Below are 18,720 nucleotides of genomic sequence, written 5' to 3'. Positions count from 1 at the left end.
GCGTTGCCTTGGAAACCGAACTGGTGCTGCGTTCGGGTACGGTGGGAAATACAACAACTCCTTCTTCTTCTTCAGATTTCATGGCAGGCGCATTACTAAGTGTAAGGTGCATTACTGCCCCCTACTGTGCTGGAGTGTGGACCGGATATCAAAATAAAAGTTCTTCATACAAGAATTTAGTTTTCTTGTAATAACATTTAGTTTGTTTTATAGAATTTCGACTTTATGTAGAATTGTTTTTTTTTATATAATTTTTTTATTTTTATAGAATTTAGTTTTCTTTATAGAATTTTGACTTTTTATAGAATTTAGTTTTCTTTATAGAATATATATATATATGTGTGTGTGTGTGTGTGTGTGTGTGTGTGTGTGTGTGTGTGTGTGTGTGTGTGTGTGTGTGTGTGTGTGTGTGGGTGTGTGTGTGGGTTACAGGTGTGTGTAGGCCTAGGTGTACAATACTGTAACTGTATACTGTACACCAGGGCTATTCAATTAGTTTGGAATGGGGGCCGGTTGATGAAAATGATCCAAAGCAAGGGGCCGGGAAAAAGATGGCTTGAAATATTACATGTTACATACTTTTATCCAAAGCAATTTACATACTCAATACTGTGGGCAATCCCCACAGGAGCAATTTGGAATGAAGTGTCTCAGGGACACAACGACATGCTGACTGCAGTGGGGTTTGAACCTGTGACCTGATCCGAACACCTACGGATAACCCACTACGCCACACGCCCCCTGAGCAATCATATTAAGAGCTTCAGATACAGTAAATACTACAACAGCATAGTGGAGTGCATATATTGTGTTTAATTAAATCAAACAACATAGCCCCAAGGCCTTTATAGATCTAAATGGCAAGTTCAGAACTCAGTAGGCCTACATGTGAAGCTAATTTAACCATCAACATCATTTAATTTGATTTAATTCAGGTAAAATGATCTAATCATTCACGCAGAGATGCAATAAATGACAGGAGTTGTCACTACAGTAGCTAGTAGGTGGGTTCGAAACCCGAGCCTGCAGACGTTTTCAGGCAATGTCTTCCCCTCTATCTCTCAATTTAACACCCTCTCTGGAATAAAGGCACTCTGGCCCAAAATAAATAAATAAATAAAAATGTGATTACTTTTTAACATTATACTCAAAGGGCCAGTAAATATCACCCCGGGGCCGGATTTGGCCCGCGGGCCGCCAATTGAATCGCCCTGCTGTACACAGTCTATGGTTATTATACATCCATGGGTTAAACCCTTTGTATACAGTCTAAGGTTAAACCCTGCTTAAATGGGACAACTACGCCGCCTGCTGTTGCAAATGTGATATTACGGGTTTACCCCATAGCAACAGCATAGCAACCGCATAGTAACCACATAGCAACCGCATAGCAACGGAGGTAAGGTGTCTCAAATGTCTGTGGATAAAATAATATTTTACTAACTTGAGAAGCTCATAAAAGTTAAGCTGGCTTTACTTGGTTGAATATTAACTGTTTATGATTCAATTCTCCATGTTTTTGTTCAATTGACTTTTCCTTTTATTTGTTTTATTCATTGTATAAATCTCACTAATGTAGCTAGCTAACAAGCTAACCTTAGCGTGATGTTTTCAGACGGAGCATGTGCTGTTTGTCCCACAAATTACAGCGGTGTGAAGTAACTAAGTAGATTCACTCAAGTACTGTACCTAAGTAATATTCTTACGTACTTATACTTCTACTCCACTACAGTTCAGAGGTAAATGATGTACTTATACTCCACTACATTTATTTAATCCCTTTAGTTACTTCACAGATGTGGATGAATGATGTGAAATATAATCAAGTGTTAAATCAGACTTTAGTTCCACCTGGAGTAAATCCACAAGCTACCCTGCAGTATACAAAGTCATTCAAACTAGCTGCACCTTTACCAGCTTTGAGAACACTTTCATGATCAATCATTATAAAACATATCATATATATTATTCTGAAATGGACCAATCTGCACAATGACTACTTTTACTGTCGCTACTTTAACTATATTTTGATGAGAATACTTTTCTACTTTTACTTGTAACAGAGTATTCCTATACTCTTTACTCGAGTACAAGATCTAGGTACTTCGTGTCAACGCTGCCGAACGAGAAGCAAGACAAAATGTGATCAGTCAGTGTCAAACGCTGTAGATACAGATTAATAATAACACCCTATGACTCACACTTTTTGAAATGTGCCAACGTCAAGGGCGAAAGTTGGGCCATTTTGCCTTCATGCTCCAATGAGCAGCTCTCATAGGAAAGAACGAGACCCCGCCTCCCACGCTGTATCCAGTTCTTATTATTCCCTCTCCATTCATTCTATTAGAGAGGCGAAGTCCCTCCCTTTCCGGGGGAGCCCCATGGGACCTTATTTCGGAAAAAGTATGTATTGAAGTCAAAGGGGAGAGAAAGATTATCTTTCGATCCCGTTTTTTGTGTGAAACCGCTCAATGAACTACATCTGCCGTCTCGCACCACACACCAAGACGGCCGTCACGTTGGCACATTTCACTTCTTTCTTTCAGAATGAGGCGAAAAGTATTAAAAGAGGTGAAAATCACTACAAGTCTGGGCATGTTGAGAGCTGTACACACACACAAGGGGAGTTAGTCGGTTCCTAAGAGCCAGCATGCGGGACCGGGATTCTGGGATTTGTAGTCTTTCTAGTTGCTTATTTTTCATAGTCTTAATTATTTTTTAAATAACAAATACGTCTCTACTTTAAAGAGTCCTCTCCTGCTGATGTTCAGGTGTATATCAGTATGTAGTGTCTCTACTTTAAAGAGTCCTCTCCTGCTGATGTTCAGGTGTATATCAGTATGTAGTGTCTCTACTTTAAAGAGTCCTCTCCTGCTGATGTCCAGGTGTATATCAGTATGTAGTGTCTCTACTTTAAAGAGTCCTCTCCTGCTGATGTTCAGGTGTATATCAGTATGTAGTGTCTCTACTTTAAAGAGTCCTCTCCTGCTGATGTTCAGGTGTATATCAGTATGTAGTGTCTCTACTTTAAAGAGTCCTCTCCTGCTGATGTTCAGGTGTATATCAGTATGTAGTGTCTCTACTTTAAAGAGTCCTCTCCTGCTGATGTTCAGATGTATATCAGTATGTAGTGTCTCTACTTTAAAGAGTCCTCTCCTGCTGATGTTCAGGTGTATATCAGTATGTAGGTTCCTTAACAAATCCACCTTCATGAACAGATTATTTTTTATCATTTTATTTTAGACACAGATCAGAAAGCAGAGATTCTCCTGTAACATTTCCTCTGAGTGAACACCAACGGACAGCGAGTGAAACTACACACATACTTGTACAGTCATGTCTATAAATATGTACATATCGTGTAATATTGTACATGTGATATACACAGTGAGGTTTGAAATGAATCTGCTCTTCGTACACTTCTTTTAAAAGGCTAGAAAAAAAATCGACTTCTTCATAACGTTTATAAAACAGTGAAATACAAAAAAAAGAAATTAAAACTAAACTCATAATGTGTAGTTATGTTGTGATTGTATTCTACTCTCTGAATGCTGTCAGCTGCCACATCAACTGTAACAATAAAATAAACAAACACATAAAAACACAAATGAAAGATACACAGTAAACAAACAGTGATGAGTAATACCCAGGGACATTTGACGGGCCACATCAGCTTGAAAATAACTAGTTTAAAGTCAAATAAAGACGTGCCAAGAGATCCCCACCCCCTCTTTAATTAACAAAATGGAGATAGGTGCTTTGCCAAAGAGACTGAAAGGGCCAAAAAAACACTTAATTTAAAGTAGTGTTCCTCAAATGGTGGCATGTGTCCCCCTAGGGGTGCTTTGAGGTACTGCATGAGGTACGCTTTAATGTTAATACAAAAATATCACTTAATGCATGAAGCTTAAATTAATGAAACCATAATATATTCAATTAAATAGTACATTTACAACTGTTTTTGTATTAAATGTTCCCCATCAATGCCAGTGAGAGCGGGACGCCAGGTTTGATATTAAATTAAGTTTTGGTCGCAGCAATACTGTTGAAAACACGAAGAAAAAAGTGAAAAAGATCCCTGTGTTTCTCACTTACATGAAGCTGAAAACACAGAGTGAAAAAGTGAAAAAGATGCCCATAAAAAATATATTTAAAAAAAGGGTTAAATTTTAAAAAAACACACCGCTCTAAATCATAAAGCTCACCTGTAGAAACTGGCTGTTTTGAAAATTGAGAAATTTGCAAAACATTCACAAAGATGTTAAAGTAAATGCATTTGGCTATTTTTGTGAAGTGAAGGACTTCTCAGTGTTTAAGGTCCAAGTGTCGACAATATAGTATATATAATATATTTTGTAATGAATTCTGTCTATACCCGATCATTATGAAGCTCTGCACCATGATCCTAAACAACAGAACATCTTACTAAGCGGAGCCTTCATTTATTTATCGTTTTACAAAATATATGGTACCTCAGATCCTGGAGAAAAACACTGAATGATTTTCTTTCTTATCAAATATTCACCGAGTGACTGTCCGCCATTTTGTATCCTTCAATCAAAACTAAACAAAGCATTTTTTTAACTAATAGTTCGGCGACACCTTCTCCTTCATTTGTCTGAACTCACGGTTGTTTAATGGACGGACTTCCTGCCTAAAATGTTTTCAATATTTCTCCGTCTCTCGTGCCGTTTTGGGGACTCTCAAACGGCCTCTGCTGATTTACAAAGTGGCTTCACACGCTGCCATCGAGTCCCACTTTAACAGACCGTCCTGCAGGTTTTAATGGCACCTTTAACATATTAAACGTCCTTAAATTAAACTCCAAAAAAAGCAGAATATTTGTATATAATTTGCCGTTGGCGTGTTTGGCCCTTACACTTATTTTTCTTGCACCCCTTATAATTAAATGTACAAAAACACAACAGTACAATAAGTCCCTCCTGATATTTATGGCTTTTTTTTTTTAACATATTCCCGTTCATTAAATTAAACATCTCCTTTAAATAATATTAATGTCATCTTTTAGTCTTTTCCTGATGGTTAGGGTATTTCTTTGCCTTATAAAAAAGACACTTAAGGCAGAGACATCTGGGTGGTAGTGGAGCCTCGCAGCGGAGGAACTGTGACGCGTTTGGGGGGGGGGGGGGGGGGGGGGTGCTAGTGGAGCCTCGAAACTGTGACGCGCTTACACTGTAGGTGCGCCACGTTTGGGGGTGCGGGTGCTAGTGGAGCCTCGCAGATGGGGGTGCTGCAGCCCCCTCAGCACCCCCCCTTCCCGCGTCCATGACAATACTTATAATATTTGGTAATATTTCCATCAACAAAAACTAATTAATTTATTTCTGTTTCTAGAAAAAAGGCAACCGTTTCAACATGGCTACTCCCAGCTGTTTTGTTATTATTTCGTGGTCCAATCAGATCGTCAAGTATACAGTCTCCCATAATCCTTTGCGTGCTAACCAAGCTCTCATGCTAAAGTCATAGCTACTTTTACTCTCATCAACGAAGGAAAGCAGAAGCACTTCAAATATCCCGATTTTAACATATTTTAGTTTTAAGCGTCAGTTTTTAATATCGTACATTTTTCAGATTCTTTAATCATGATTTTATAATGTGATTTAAACATTATAAAAACGACAAAATCTGATATTATGGGGTGAAAAAAAACCTTGATAGTTTAGTAAATATATTTTTAAAAATGGATCCAATCAGCCTCAAGAGCTTTTTATGTGGACTTTTAACAGCTGTCCAAGAAAATAAAAAGCTTCTATCTGAGTCTCGAGACATGGCAACTTCCTGTGCAACATTTCTGTGTTTGAACTGGTGCTCCTTCCCGCTTCATGTGGAAACACACGCTAAACAAAGCTTACTAAGGTCTATAACAAATAAAAAAATAAAGCACTACACTTCTGACAGACACACTGAATACAGTGATGACCTATTTCTGTGTTGGACCCTGAAGGCAGCATCTCCCCGGTCCAATGGGATTCCTCCATGTGATTTTGGATTATTGCAGAGAAAAAAAATGTCTGTGTCAAACTGAAGTTTATGATGTCATAAAGAAACTACAGCACGTCACCACCGCTAAGCTAAAGGCGGCTAATGTTAAGCGTGATGATGTTCAGTCGTCTCATTTAGACACTTGTTAGCATCCTCCGTTTTTAAATTCACTTTTCCACACACCTTATTTCAGGCTAATAACCAAAAACACATCCAGAAAACCATTGACTTCGAGAGCAGGGGACAGGAAGTGATGACATGAGTGATGTCAGGGTTTCAGGGGGAACCTCGTCTCCGTCAGTATCCCAGGTCCAGCTGGATTTTGTGCTCGAAGACGGCGATGAGCAACATGATGCAGAAACCCAGCAGGATGCCGGCGTTCTGAAGCAGGAAGAAGCCGCAGTGGCTGAAGCCGTGATCGCCCGCGTCGTTATGCAACATCTCAGGAACCTGCGGAGAGAGAAACAACATGAAGTCACACTGATCTGTGATTGGCTTCTGTTAGAAAAATATCACTGGTCTCCGGAGCTTGATCTTCAACATCAGGATCCATGTGTTTGTGATCCTCTCCAGAATGGAAGTAGTCATCACATACAGAGCATCAACTAGTTCCTGAACAGTGTCCTTCACATGCTGATATCCAAGAGAGGGAGTTACACAGTCACAAGATGGAGGAATACCGGTTCTTGTAATCATACATCCTGTCATGTACAAAATGCTACGTTTTTTCTCAAAATGTTGGCTTTTTTCTGAAAATCCCGATTTTTTCTCAATCTCGAAAATCCTAACTTTTTTTCTCAAAATCTCAAAAATCCTGACTTTTTTCTCAAAATCTCAAAAATCCTGACTTTTTTCTCAAAAATCTGACTTTTTCCTCAAATTATGACTTTATCTCAAAATCTCAAAATCCTGATATTTTTCTCAAAATCTCAAATCCTAACTTTTTTCTCAAAATCTCAAAAATCCTGACTTTTTTCTCAAAAATCTGACTTTTTCCTCAAATTATGACTTTATCTCAAAATCTCAAAATCCTGATATTTTTCTCAAAATCTCAAATCCTGACTTTTTTCTCAAAATCCTGATATTTTTCTCAAAATCTCGAAAATCCGGACTCTCTCAAAATTATGACTTTTTCTGAATACTTAAAAATGTTAATAATCCCTGGTCCCCGGCTTGAGCTTCAATCTCAGGATCCATGTATTTGTGATCCTCTCCAGAATGGAAGTAGTCATCACATACAGAGCATCAACTAGTTCCTGAACAGTGTCCTTCACATGCTGATATCCAAGAGAGGGAGTTACACAGTCACAAGATGGAGGAATAGAAAGCAGTATTCAATGTTTACTTCAGATTAGCTCCACGTCAGAAATGAGCATGCTTGTCATATGTCTATCTCCATAGAGGCTGAATCATCATGTTAATCACATAGCTATCATATGCCTCAAACAGTCCTGATGCTCTTCTAGGTAATCATACATCCTGTCATGTTCACAGCTACAGTTGGGATACCTTTGTTAGCATGCTACTCTCTCAAAAAAAGCTATTTTTGCACATGTTGGCCAATAGAGGTCAGCATCGGACAAAATAAGCTTTCTTGGGTTTTTCAGACGGCAGCGGGCTGTGACAGCCTGTGTGTGTTTCTGTGTGTGTCTGTTTCTGTGTGTGTGTGTGTGTGTGTGTGTGTGTGTTTCTGTATGTCTGTGTGTGTGTTTCCGTGTGTGTCTGTTTCTGTGTGTGTGCGTGTGTGTATCAGGTGAGTGTGTGTTTCTGTGTGAGGTGAGTGTTTATTTTTGAAGTGTGTGTTTCTGTGTGTGTGTTTGTTTCAGTGTGTCTGTGTATGAGGTGAGTGTGTGCGTGTGCATGTGCGTGTGCGTGTGCGTGTGCGTGTGCGTGTGCGTGTGTGTCTCTTTTTCTGTGTGTCTGTATGAGGTGAGTGTGTGCGTGTGCGTGTGCGTCTGTATGAGGTTTTTTCTGTGTGTATGTCTGTGTTTCTGTGTGTGCGTGTGTGTGTGTGCGTGTGACGAGGCCATCTGTTCCTGAAGGCATCGCTCTCTGAGAGACAGACAGATGCTGCTGACTGCAAACTTTCACTTCTCCTGATGCCCAAAAACAAACAGTTTGAGATCAGAGACCTGAGGCCTGTACTACGAAGCCGGATTTTTGCTTAGCGAGCTGACTTCAGGGAAAACTCTGGGTTTCCGGTCCTACGACGCTGGTTCTCTTCTTAGCAGGCTAGATCTCCATGGTAACTTATGCTGAGCGGCTAGCCTGGTCCGGAGGAGGTTAGGTTGCAGGCTAAGAGATCAACTCAGTGAAAGCACTGCCTGCTGACCAATCAGAGCTCCGTGTGCGGAGTTTAAAGCGATCAAGTCATATTACAGGAGAGAGGAAATACAGAAAAACTGCCGTTGCAGGAAAGACGGCCGGCAAAAATCAACAGTCCGCGGCACTGTGAGTGCAGACGTTGATGTGTCCCATTATCATTCATATCATATCACATCATAATGTATCATATATTTCCTTATCTGAGTCAGCTGAGCCGTATCTGGCCGTGCAACACTCACAGTGTCACATACTGTATGCAGAAGTATTATTTTAAGCAACACATTAAGTTGACGAAACACTCGAGTCAAATGTAATTAAAGTCAGATCGTGTCTTAGACGGGGCAGTGATATCATGAACCTGTTAATGTACGCATTCAAACACTTTCTCTGTTACCAGCTGTATTCACCTTGCAGGTGCAGCTATGTGGCTTTGATCCTGGATAAAGTGTTTAAGTCATGGATGTTTAAAGTTTAACTTCTTCATATTTGACTAATATTAAAGTTCACTTTTCATTCAGGAAGTATGACGCTGCGCTGTCAGTACGCTTGTCCATGTTTGAGATTGGTCGAATGCTCCAAATACCACCCCTTTCATGTGAACGTGCACCTAACTAGATAGGACACGGCTGGCTTGAGTTAACGAGTTGATAACCAGCGTCGTAGGACCGATTAGCGAGAGCGCGTTTGTTTTGGATTAGGTAAGCCGGGCAACTCAAACATATCCAGGTTAGGTTGAACCAGCTTTGTAGTACAGGCCTCAGGAGACACAATGAAGAAGAAGAATAACAGGAACCATTTCTGATCGAAAGCCGGGCTGTTTGTTTACATATTCTGATATTTGTCCTGGTTGATGTTGCCAATGTATTATTATTATTATCAGAGGTGGGAAGTAGTGGAGTACAAATACTGCGTTACTGTACTTAAGTACATGTTTCTGGTATCAGTACTTTACTCCACTATTTATTTTTCTGACCACTTTCTACTTCTTACATGTTGAACACAAATACCTGTACTTTCTACTTCTTACATGTTGAACCCAAATACCTGTACTTTCTACTTCTTACATGTTGAACCCAAATACCTGTACTTTCTACTTCCTACATTTTGAACACAAATACCTGTACTTTCTACTTCTTACATGTTGAACCCAAATACCTGTACTTTCTACTTCTTACATGTTGAACACAAATACCTGTACTTTCTACTTCTTACATGTTGAACACAAATACCTGTACTTTCTACTTCTTACATGTTGAACACAAATACCTGTACTTTCTACTTCTTACATGTTGAACCCAAATACCTGTACTTTCTACTTCTTACATGTTGAACACAAATACCTGTACTTTCTACTTCTTACATTTTGAACACAAATACCTGTACTTTCTACTTCCTACATGTTGAACACAGATACCTGTACTTTCTACATTTTGAACACAAATACCTGTACTTTCTATTTCTTACATGTTGAACCCAAATACCTGTACTTTCTACTTCTTACATGTTGAACCCAAATACCTGTACTTTCTACTTCTTACATGTTGAACACAAATACCTGTACTTTCTACTTCTTACATGTTGAACCCAAATACCTGTACTTTCTACTTCTTACATGTTGAACACAAATACCTGTACTTTCTACTTCTGACATGTTGAACACAAATACCTGTACTTTCTACTTCTTACATGTTGAACCCAAATACCTGTACTTTCTACTTCTTACATGTTGAACACAAATACCTGTACTTTCTACTTCTCACATTTCCCAAACAGGCTGGTTCCTTTAGTTTGAATGTGTGTTTGGTGGCGTGATCATTATTATTTAGAGTCATTGCGTGCCTATTGATTTGAACACGATCCGTGTATCCATCATTTCCAGAGGCCTGCACTACGAAGCTGGATTTTTGCTTAGCTAACTTCAGGGAAAACTCTGGGTTTCCGGTCCTACGACGCTGGTTCTCTTTTTAGCGGGCTAGATTTCCATGGTAACTTATGCTGAGCGGCAAACCTGCTCCGGAGCAGGTTAGGTTGCAGGCTAAGAGATCAACTCAGTGAAAGCACCGCCTGCTGACCAATCAGAGCTCCGTGTGCGGAGTTTAAAGCGATCAATTCATATTACAGGATAGAGGAAATACAGAAAAACTGCCGTTGCAGGAAAGACGGCCGGCAAAAATCAACTGACTGTGTGAACGTGAATATTTATAGAATATCCCCTCCCATCTTCAGAGCAATCTGACTATTATAACATTAGCCTTAAGAAAGCTTACTTAAATATCTGCCACAACATAAGTAACCGGATCAGAGTAACATTACGTACAGTCCGCGGCACTGTGAGTGCAGACGTCGATGTGTCCCATTATCATTCATATCATATCACATCATAATGTATCATATTTCCTTATCTGAGTCAGCTGAGCCGTATCTGGCCGTGCAACACTCACAGTGTCACATACTGTATGCAGAAGTATTATTTTAAGCAACACATTAAGTTGACCAAACACTTGAGTCAAATGTAATTAAAGTCAGATCGTGTCTTGGACGGGGCAGTGATTTCATAAACCTGTTAATGTACGCATTCAAACACTTTTTCTTTTACCAGCTGTATTCACCTTGCAGGTGCAGCTATGTGGCTTTGATCCTGGATAAAGTGTTTAAGTCATGGATGTTTAAAGTTTAACTTCTTCATATTTGACTAATATTAAAGTTCACTTTTCATTCAGGAAGTATGACGCTGCGCTGTCAGTACGCTTGTCCGTGTTTGAGATTGGTCGAATGCTCCAAATACCACCCCTTTCATGTGAACGCGCACCTAACTAGATAGGACACGGCTGGCTTGAGCGATCCACTTGATAACCAGCGTCGTAGTACAGCTTAGCGAGAGCGCGTATGTTTTGGATTGGGCCAACCGGCTAACTCCAACATATCCAGGTTAGGAACATCCAGCTTTGTAGTACAGGCCTCTGGTCTTCTCTAAAGAAGAGGGACCAATGAAAACGTTGTCATGTTGCCGTTGTTCAGCATGGAAACATTCATTAGCTAACAATGACATTATTGTTCTATTAATATAAAGGGAGGTCAGGTACTCTTTAAAACAGCTGCTAGTTATGGGTACTTTTTACTTAAAGAGCCTGTGACACGAGTTTCCCCCATCATCCAAACTCATCAATGTTAGTAAATATTGTCCCCTTGAAACCGTTACTGAACTGATTTGGGATATTTGCACTTTGATAACCATTAATCTCCCCTTCAATGTTGACCATATTCTGGATCTTCTCGGGGGTTCTTCAAATCCCGCCAAATGATGTGTGACGTAATTGCGGGCCAAGAGCTCCAGCTGCACCGTTCCGGATCCCAGCATCTGTATGCAAACGCACGATGGCGCACACAGCAGCAAGTTCAGACAGCAATGACAGTTTCATTTTGAACGTGTCTGAGAGCTCATATGAGGCTGAAGGATCGGAAAGTGATAGTCATGACATCGTAGACGATATTGGCTATATGCCCTACAGATTCGAACCATATGCCTCGGAGTCTGAATCGAACTCCGAGTCGGACAGTGGAGACGACAACCCGCCCGACGATCGTGAGATACCTCTCGATCTACAACGCATGAACAATTTCTTTATTTAGCCTTTATTTATACAGGTGTAAAATCTCATTGAGACACAAGGTCGCATTTTCAAGAGAGACCTGTCAGTGGTAACACTACCACACAAAGTTACAGACAGACAGGACTTAGGTGCGTCAATATGGGCGATAATACGGTCATGTAGCCAGTGGCGGACTGGGACTAAAAATCAGCCCGGGACTCTCGACCGGCCCACTTCGGTACCGCTAGTAAATTGTCAACGGGGGGAGTGGGGGATGTGCTAGTGACTTATCCGACCGGCCCACTTCGGTACCGGCCCATCGGGATACGTCCCGATGGGCCGGTACCGAAGTGGGCCGGTCGGATAAGTCAGAATAAGTGGAGGACTGGCCATCGGGATTCGTCCCGATGGCCAGTCCTCCACTGCACCCAGCCCAGCCCACGTAAACTGTCAACGGGGAGAGCCTCGCTGCGGGGAAACGGTGGACCTAGTGTCCCGATCGGAGTGGGAATAATAATAATAATAATAATAATAATAATCATAAATCATAATCCGTGAATTTTATCCATTAATTTCCCCAACATTGTGGTAAAAAAAAAAACACGTTTAATCCACGTTGGTGTACTACAACTACAAAAAGCATCAGTTTGTCAGAATATTTTTAAACACGAGTATCTGTACTTCTACTTGAGTAAAGGATGTGTGTACTTGTACCCTCTCTTATTATTATGTATAATGAAAGTATCGTGGTGCCGTTTGTCCTCGACTCACCATGTCCACCAGCGCCACGTACAGGAAGAGTCCGGCTGTGAGGGCGAAGACCCACATGGACACGTTCTCCGCGTAATGTCCGATCAATATACCGATCACCACGCCCAGGTACGCCATCAAGGCCGACAGCCCGTTGTAGAGAATGGCCTGACGCACCGTCATTCCCGCCTTCAGCAGCACCGCAAAGTCCCCTGGGAAACGTAGTCAACAGTTAAAGTACAGACGAGGGACGAGTAATACAATAATACAAAAAAGAATAATGAGAATGAAACAAGAGAATTACGATACTGTACAAACTTAAGCCGTGTCAAATTGATCAACTGAAATATTACTGACTTACAAATGATATATAAACAAATGATCTATTACACATCCGGAAAGTTGTGGGAAGAAGTTTAAACTTATTTAATTCCCCCCCTTCTCCCAAAAACTACATTATTAACTCTTGATATAAAAATGTATTAACGATAAAAACGTTCTCTACTAAAATGCTTAAAAAAAACCTTTGAATGAATCCTGAACACATGTATAAACAATGTCAGATACATATCCAGAAAGTATGAGATCATAAAGCATGAAGGTGTTTCTGCGCAGCAGACGGAGCTCTTACCCAGCTCGTGAGGCAGCTCGTGGCAGAACACAGCCACGGAGGTGCTGAGGCCGCTGGACAGACCCTCCGTGAAGGCAGCGCCTGCAGAGACACGGGGTAACATCAATATATATATACACATCTATATAACATATATATATACACACACATCTATATAACATATATATATATATATATATACACATCTATATAATATACGGATCAACGCTACTGCACTGCTGACACCAGAAGAAAACCACCAAGTAGGGATTCACAATTAATTACATTTTAAATCACTATTAAGGTTTTTAACTTCCAATTAAATGCATTAAACTTTAAAATGTACAAGATCTGAGTACTTCTACTTTTACTCAAGTACAGGATCTGAGTACTTCTACTTTTACTCAAGTACAAGATCTGAGTACTTCTACTTTGACTCAAGTACAAGATCTGAGTACTTCTACTTTGACTCAAGTACAAGATCTGAGTACTTCTACTTTCACTCAAGTACAAGATCCGAGTACTTCTACTTTTACTCAAGTACAAGATCTGAGTACTTCTACTTTTACTCAAGTCCAAGATCTGAGTACTTCTACTTTTACTCAAGTACAAGATCTGAGTACTTCTACTTTTACTCAAGTACAAGATCTGAGTACTTCTACTTTTACTCAAGTACCAGATCTGAGTACTTCTACTTTTACTCAAGTACAAGATCTGAGTACTTCTACTTTAACTCAAGTACAAGATCTGAGTACTTCTACTTTTACTCAAGTACAAGATCTGAGTACTTCTACTTTCACTCAAGTACAAGATCTGAGTACTTCTACTTTCACTCAAGTACAAGATCCGAGTACTTCTACTTTTACTCAAGTACAAGATCCGAGTACTTCTACTTTCACTCAAGTACAAGATCCGAGTACTTCTACTTTTACTCAAGTACAAGATCCGAGTACTTCTACTTTTACTCAAGGACAAGATCCGAGTACTTCTACTTTTACTCAAGTACAAGATCCGAGTACTTCTACTTTTACTCAAGTACAAGATCTGAGTACTTCTACTTTTACTCAAGTACAAGATCCGAGTACTTCTACTTTTACTCAAGTACCAGATCCGAGTACTTCTACTTTTACTCAAGTACAAGATCCGAGTACTTCTACTTTTACTCAAGGACAAGATCCGAGTACTTCTACTTTTACTCAAGGACAAGATCTGAGTACTTCTACTTTTACTCAAGTACAAGATCTGAGTAGTTCTACTTTTACTCAAGTACCAGATCTGAGTACTTCTACTTTTACTCAAGTACAAGATCTGAGTACTTCTACTTTCACTCAAGTACAAGATCTGAGTACTTCTACTTTCACTCAAGTACAAGATCTGAGTACTTCTACTTTCACTCAAGTACAAGATCCGAGTACTTCTACTTTTACTCAAGTACAAGATCCGAGTACTTCTACTTTTACTCAAGTACAAGATCCGAGTACTTCTACTTTTACTCAAGTACAAGATCCGAGTACTTCTACTTTTACTCAAGTACAAGATCCGAGTACTTCTACTTTTACTCAAGTACAAGATCCGAGTACTTCTACTTTTACTCAAGGACAAGATCCGAGTACTTCTACTTTTACTCAAGTACAAGATCTGAGTACTTCTACTTTTACTCAAGTACCAGATCTGAGTACTTCTACTTTTACTCAAGTACAAGATCTGAGTACTTCTACTTTAACTCAAGTACAAGATCTGAGTACTTCTACTTTCACTCAAGTACAAGATCTGAGTACTTCTACTTTTACTCAAGTACAAGATCTGAGTACTTCTACTTTCACTCAAGTACAAGATCTGAGTACTTCTACTTTTACTCAAGTACAAGATCTGAGTACTTCTACTTTTACTCAAGGACAAGATCTGAGTACTTCTACTTTTACTCAAGTACAAGATCTGAGTACTTCTACTTTTACTCAAGTACAAGATCTGAGTACTTCTACTTTTACTCAAGGACAAGATCTGAGTACTTCTACTTTTACTCAAGTACAAGATCTGAGTACTTCTACTTTTACTCAAGGACAAGATCTGAGTACTTCTACTTTTACTCAAGGACAAGATCTGAGTACTTCTACTTTTACTCAAGAACAAGATCTGAGTACTTCTACTTTTACTCAAGAACAAGATCTGAGTACTTCTACTTTTACTCAAGTACAGGATCTGAGCCGTTGTATTTTTGCATAATGCATCTGAAGCTACGTCGCTATCGCCGCAGTTCAGAATCTGAATTCCTTTATCACAAGCAGAGGACACAAAATAAAGCTTCCGATTCAGATTCCCCTCCCAGTTTGTAACTCCCAGTCTGTAACTCCCAGTCTGTAACTCCCAGTCTGTAACTCCCAGTCTGTAACTCCCAGTCTGTAACTCCCAGTTTGTAACTCCCAGTTTGTAACTCCCAGTCTGTAACTCCCAGTTTGTAACTCCCAGTTTGTAACTCCCAGTTTGTAACTCCCAGTCTGTAACTCCCAGTTTGTAACTCCCAGTTTGTAACTCCCAGTTTGTAACTCCCAGTCTGTAACTCCCAGTCTGTAACTCCCAGTCTGTAACTCCCAGTCTGTAACTCCCAGTTTGTAACTCCCAGTTTGTAACTCCCAGTTTGTAACTCCCAGTTTGTAACTCCCAGTTTGTAACTCCCAGTCTGTAACTCCCAGTCTGTAACTCCCAGTTTGTAACTCCCAGTCTGTAACTCCCAGTCTGTAACTCCCAGTCTGTAACTCCCAGTTTGTAACTCCCAGTCTGTAACTCCCAGTCTGTAACTCCCAGTCTGTCTCACCGATGGCGAGGCCGTCGCTGAAGTTGTGCAGCCCGTCCCCCATGATGACCATCCAGGCGAGCGCGGCCACGCCGGCCTGCTGGAAGTGCTGCTCGGAGTAGGAGTGCGAGTGGGAGTGGGGGTGGTGGTTCTGGGAGTGGTGGTGGTGCAGGATGTGGTGGTAGTCGTGGTGATGGTGGTGCTGCCGGTCTGCGTTTCCCACCGTGTCGTGGAAGTGGGAGTGGCATTTGTTCTCGCAGTCCTCCGCCGTGTAGTCCACGGATTCTTCTGGAGCCGAAACGATGGAAACTTCGGGCTCTAACATCACCTGCTGCTCCTCGGCCTCGCTGCCCCCCCGCAGGGCGAGGGACGGGGCGCCGAACATCGCCGCGCCGTTAGTTTCCACCTCTGGAGGAAGAGGGAGCAGCTGGTAAACCACACAATAAACACCAAGGCTTTTATTGTCATGTGTGCATAGCTACAGTGTCGTTATGGCAACGGAAATCTGAGGTCACAGGCTCCTCCCACAGAGCAACACAGATAACAGTGCAAGTAAAAGAATTGGAATATATATAAGTTGCAAACGGATGAATGTTATGGATGCTCTTACAAAGTTCAGGTGTTTAACTGACAAACAACTCTAATTCAAATTTAAATAACGAAACGCTGCTTTTAGTTTTTAAGCACCCCACAAATGGAACAAACTTCCCGAAAACCTGTACATTGATATTACATTTATTTTATATAATCCATTCCTTGCACAACACATGTATGTATAATATCCTGCTTTATATTTTGTCACTGAAAATGTGTCATTCCACGAGTAGATTTTCTACTTTTTTTTTTAAATGCTATTTAATTTCTATTTGCATTTTGGATTGTTTATTTCTAGTCTTTTAATTCCTCTAATGTGAACGCCTTGTCTTTTCACGCTGCTGCGACGCAAACATGTCCCACCTCTGGATCAATAAAGCACTTCTGATCTTATCGCTGAGTTCTTTTAAGTCGAGGCTAAAAACATGACTTTTTTTCAGCGTCTTCCCCAGAAGCCTTTTAACTTGTTTTAGCACCTACTCTATTTACAATGTTGATTTTAATCCATCTCTCTTATGCATGGTTTCATGAATCTGTTCCTCCATTGTGTTTATGTCTTGTGTTCCTTTCTTTGATCTCATTATTAAGTTCTGATGTAAAGCACTTTGAATTGTGTCTGAAAATGTGCTTTATAAATAAACGTACCTTACACAACAACGCAGCACATTTACTCATCGACTTTCCAGCCAAGATGTTAACGACCAACATGTCGGGATTTCTTCTCATTTGCGGCTTCTATTAAAAGTTTTCTGGGTCTTGTTATTCAAGACTTTGTTGTCATTAGCCACAGTGTAGATATGTAAATGGAACTTAGGTCAGACTGAAGCATCCTTTGTGCTCCAGTCTGACCTCTCAGTGAACACAGAGCTGAGTCCAGATCAGATGCTTTGACCAGGGGCCTATACTACGAATCAGGATCTTCGTTTAGCGAGCTAACTTCCTGGGTTTCCGGTCCTACGAAGCTGGTTCACTTTTTAGCGGGCTAGATAACTTATTCTGAACGGCTAGCCTCCAGAGCAGGATAGGTTCCAGGATAAAAGCACCGCCTGTTGACCAATCAGAGCTCAGTGTGCGGAGTTTAAAGCAATCAAGTCATATTACAGGAGAAAGGAAATACAGTTTAAACTGCCGTTGCAGGAAAGACGGCTGGCCAAAATCACCGACTGTGTGAACGTGAAAATGAATAGAATATCCCCTCCCATCTTCAGAGCAATCTGACTATTATAACATTAGCGTTAAGAAAGCTTACTTAAATATCTGCCACAACATAAGTAACCGGATCATAGTAACATTAAGTACAGTCCGCGGCACTGTGAGTGCAGACGTCGATGTGTCCCATTATCATTCATATCATATCACATCATAATGTATCATATATTTCCTTATCTGAGTCAGCTGAGCCGTATCTGGCCGTGCAACACTCACAGTGTCACATACTGTATGCAGAAGTATTATTTTAAGCAATACATTAAGTTGAGGAAACACTCGAGTCAAATGTAATTAAAGTCAGATCGTGTCTTAGACGGGGCAGTGATTTCATAAACCTGTTAATGTACGCATTCAAACACTTTCTCTGTTACCAGCTGTATTCACCTTGCAGGTGCAGCTATGTGGCTTTGATCCTGGATAAAGTGTTTAAGTCATGGATGTTTAAAGTTTAACTTCTTCATATTTGACTAATATTAAAGTTCACTTTTCATTCAGGAAGTATGACGCTGCGCTGTCAGTACGCTTGTCCGTGTTTGTGATTGGTCGAATGCTCCAAATACCACCCCTTTCATGTGAACGCGCACCTAACTAGATAGGACACGGCTGGCTTGAGCGATCGAGTTGATAGCCAGCGTCGTAGTACAGCTTAGCGAGAGCGGTTTTTCTTTGGATTTAGTCAACCGGATAACTCAAAACATATCCAGGATATGTTGAACTAGATTCGTAGTATACCCCCCAGCTTTTCTCTCACTGATCCTGCCGTTATGTTACATGTTTGTTTCTCATGTATTGAGTCTTGATATTTGTTGATGTTACACACTTAAATCATGTCCACATGGATAGGAAAC

The 18,720-nt window shown here is 40.5% G+C and overlaps 1 protein-coding gene across 3 annotated transcripts in view; it reads right to left on the bottom strand.

The window, feature by feature from the left end:
• Positions 1-5,189: 5,189 nt before the first annotated feature.
• The window catches only part of slc39a6 (solute carrier family 39 member 6), a 31,488-nt gene continuing 17,957 nt past the window's right edge, over positions 5,190-18,720 (bottom strand). For all 3 annotated transcript variants that reach the window (XM_034135987.1, XM_034135988.1, XM_034135985.1), the window contains exons 9-12: positions 16,091-16,477; positions 13,300-13,380; positions 12,690-12,880; positions 5,190-6,453 (exon numbers count right to left, since the gene is read on the bottom strand). In XM_034135987.1, coding sequence (XP_033991878.1) covers positions 6,301-6,453; positions 12,690-12,880; positions 13,300-13,380; positions 16,091-16,477 — 812 coding nt within the window. In that variant the 3' untranslated portion in view covers positions 5,190-6,300. The remainder of the gene's footprint in view (positions 6,454-12,689; positions 12,881-13,299; positions 13,381-16,090; positions 16,478-18,720) is intronic.

The sequence above is a fragment of the Trematomus bernacchii genome, unplaced genomic scaffold, assembly GCF_902827165.1.
Source record: "Trematomus bernacchii unplaced genomic scaffold, fTreBer1.1, whole genome shotgun sequence".
NCBI classification, from domain to species: domain Eukaryota; kingdom Metazoa; phylum Chordata; class Actinopteri; order Perciformes; family Nototheniidae; genus Trematomus; species Trematomus bernacchii.
This window is presented reverse-complemented; position numbering and strand designations above follow the sequence as displayed.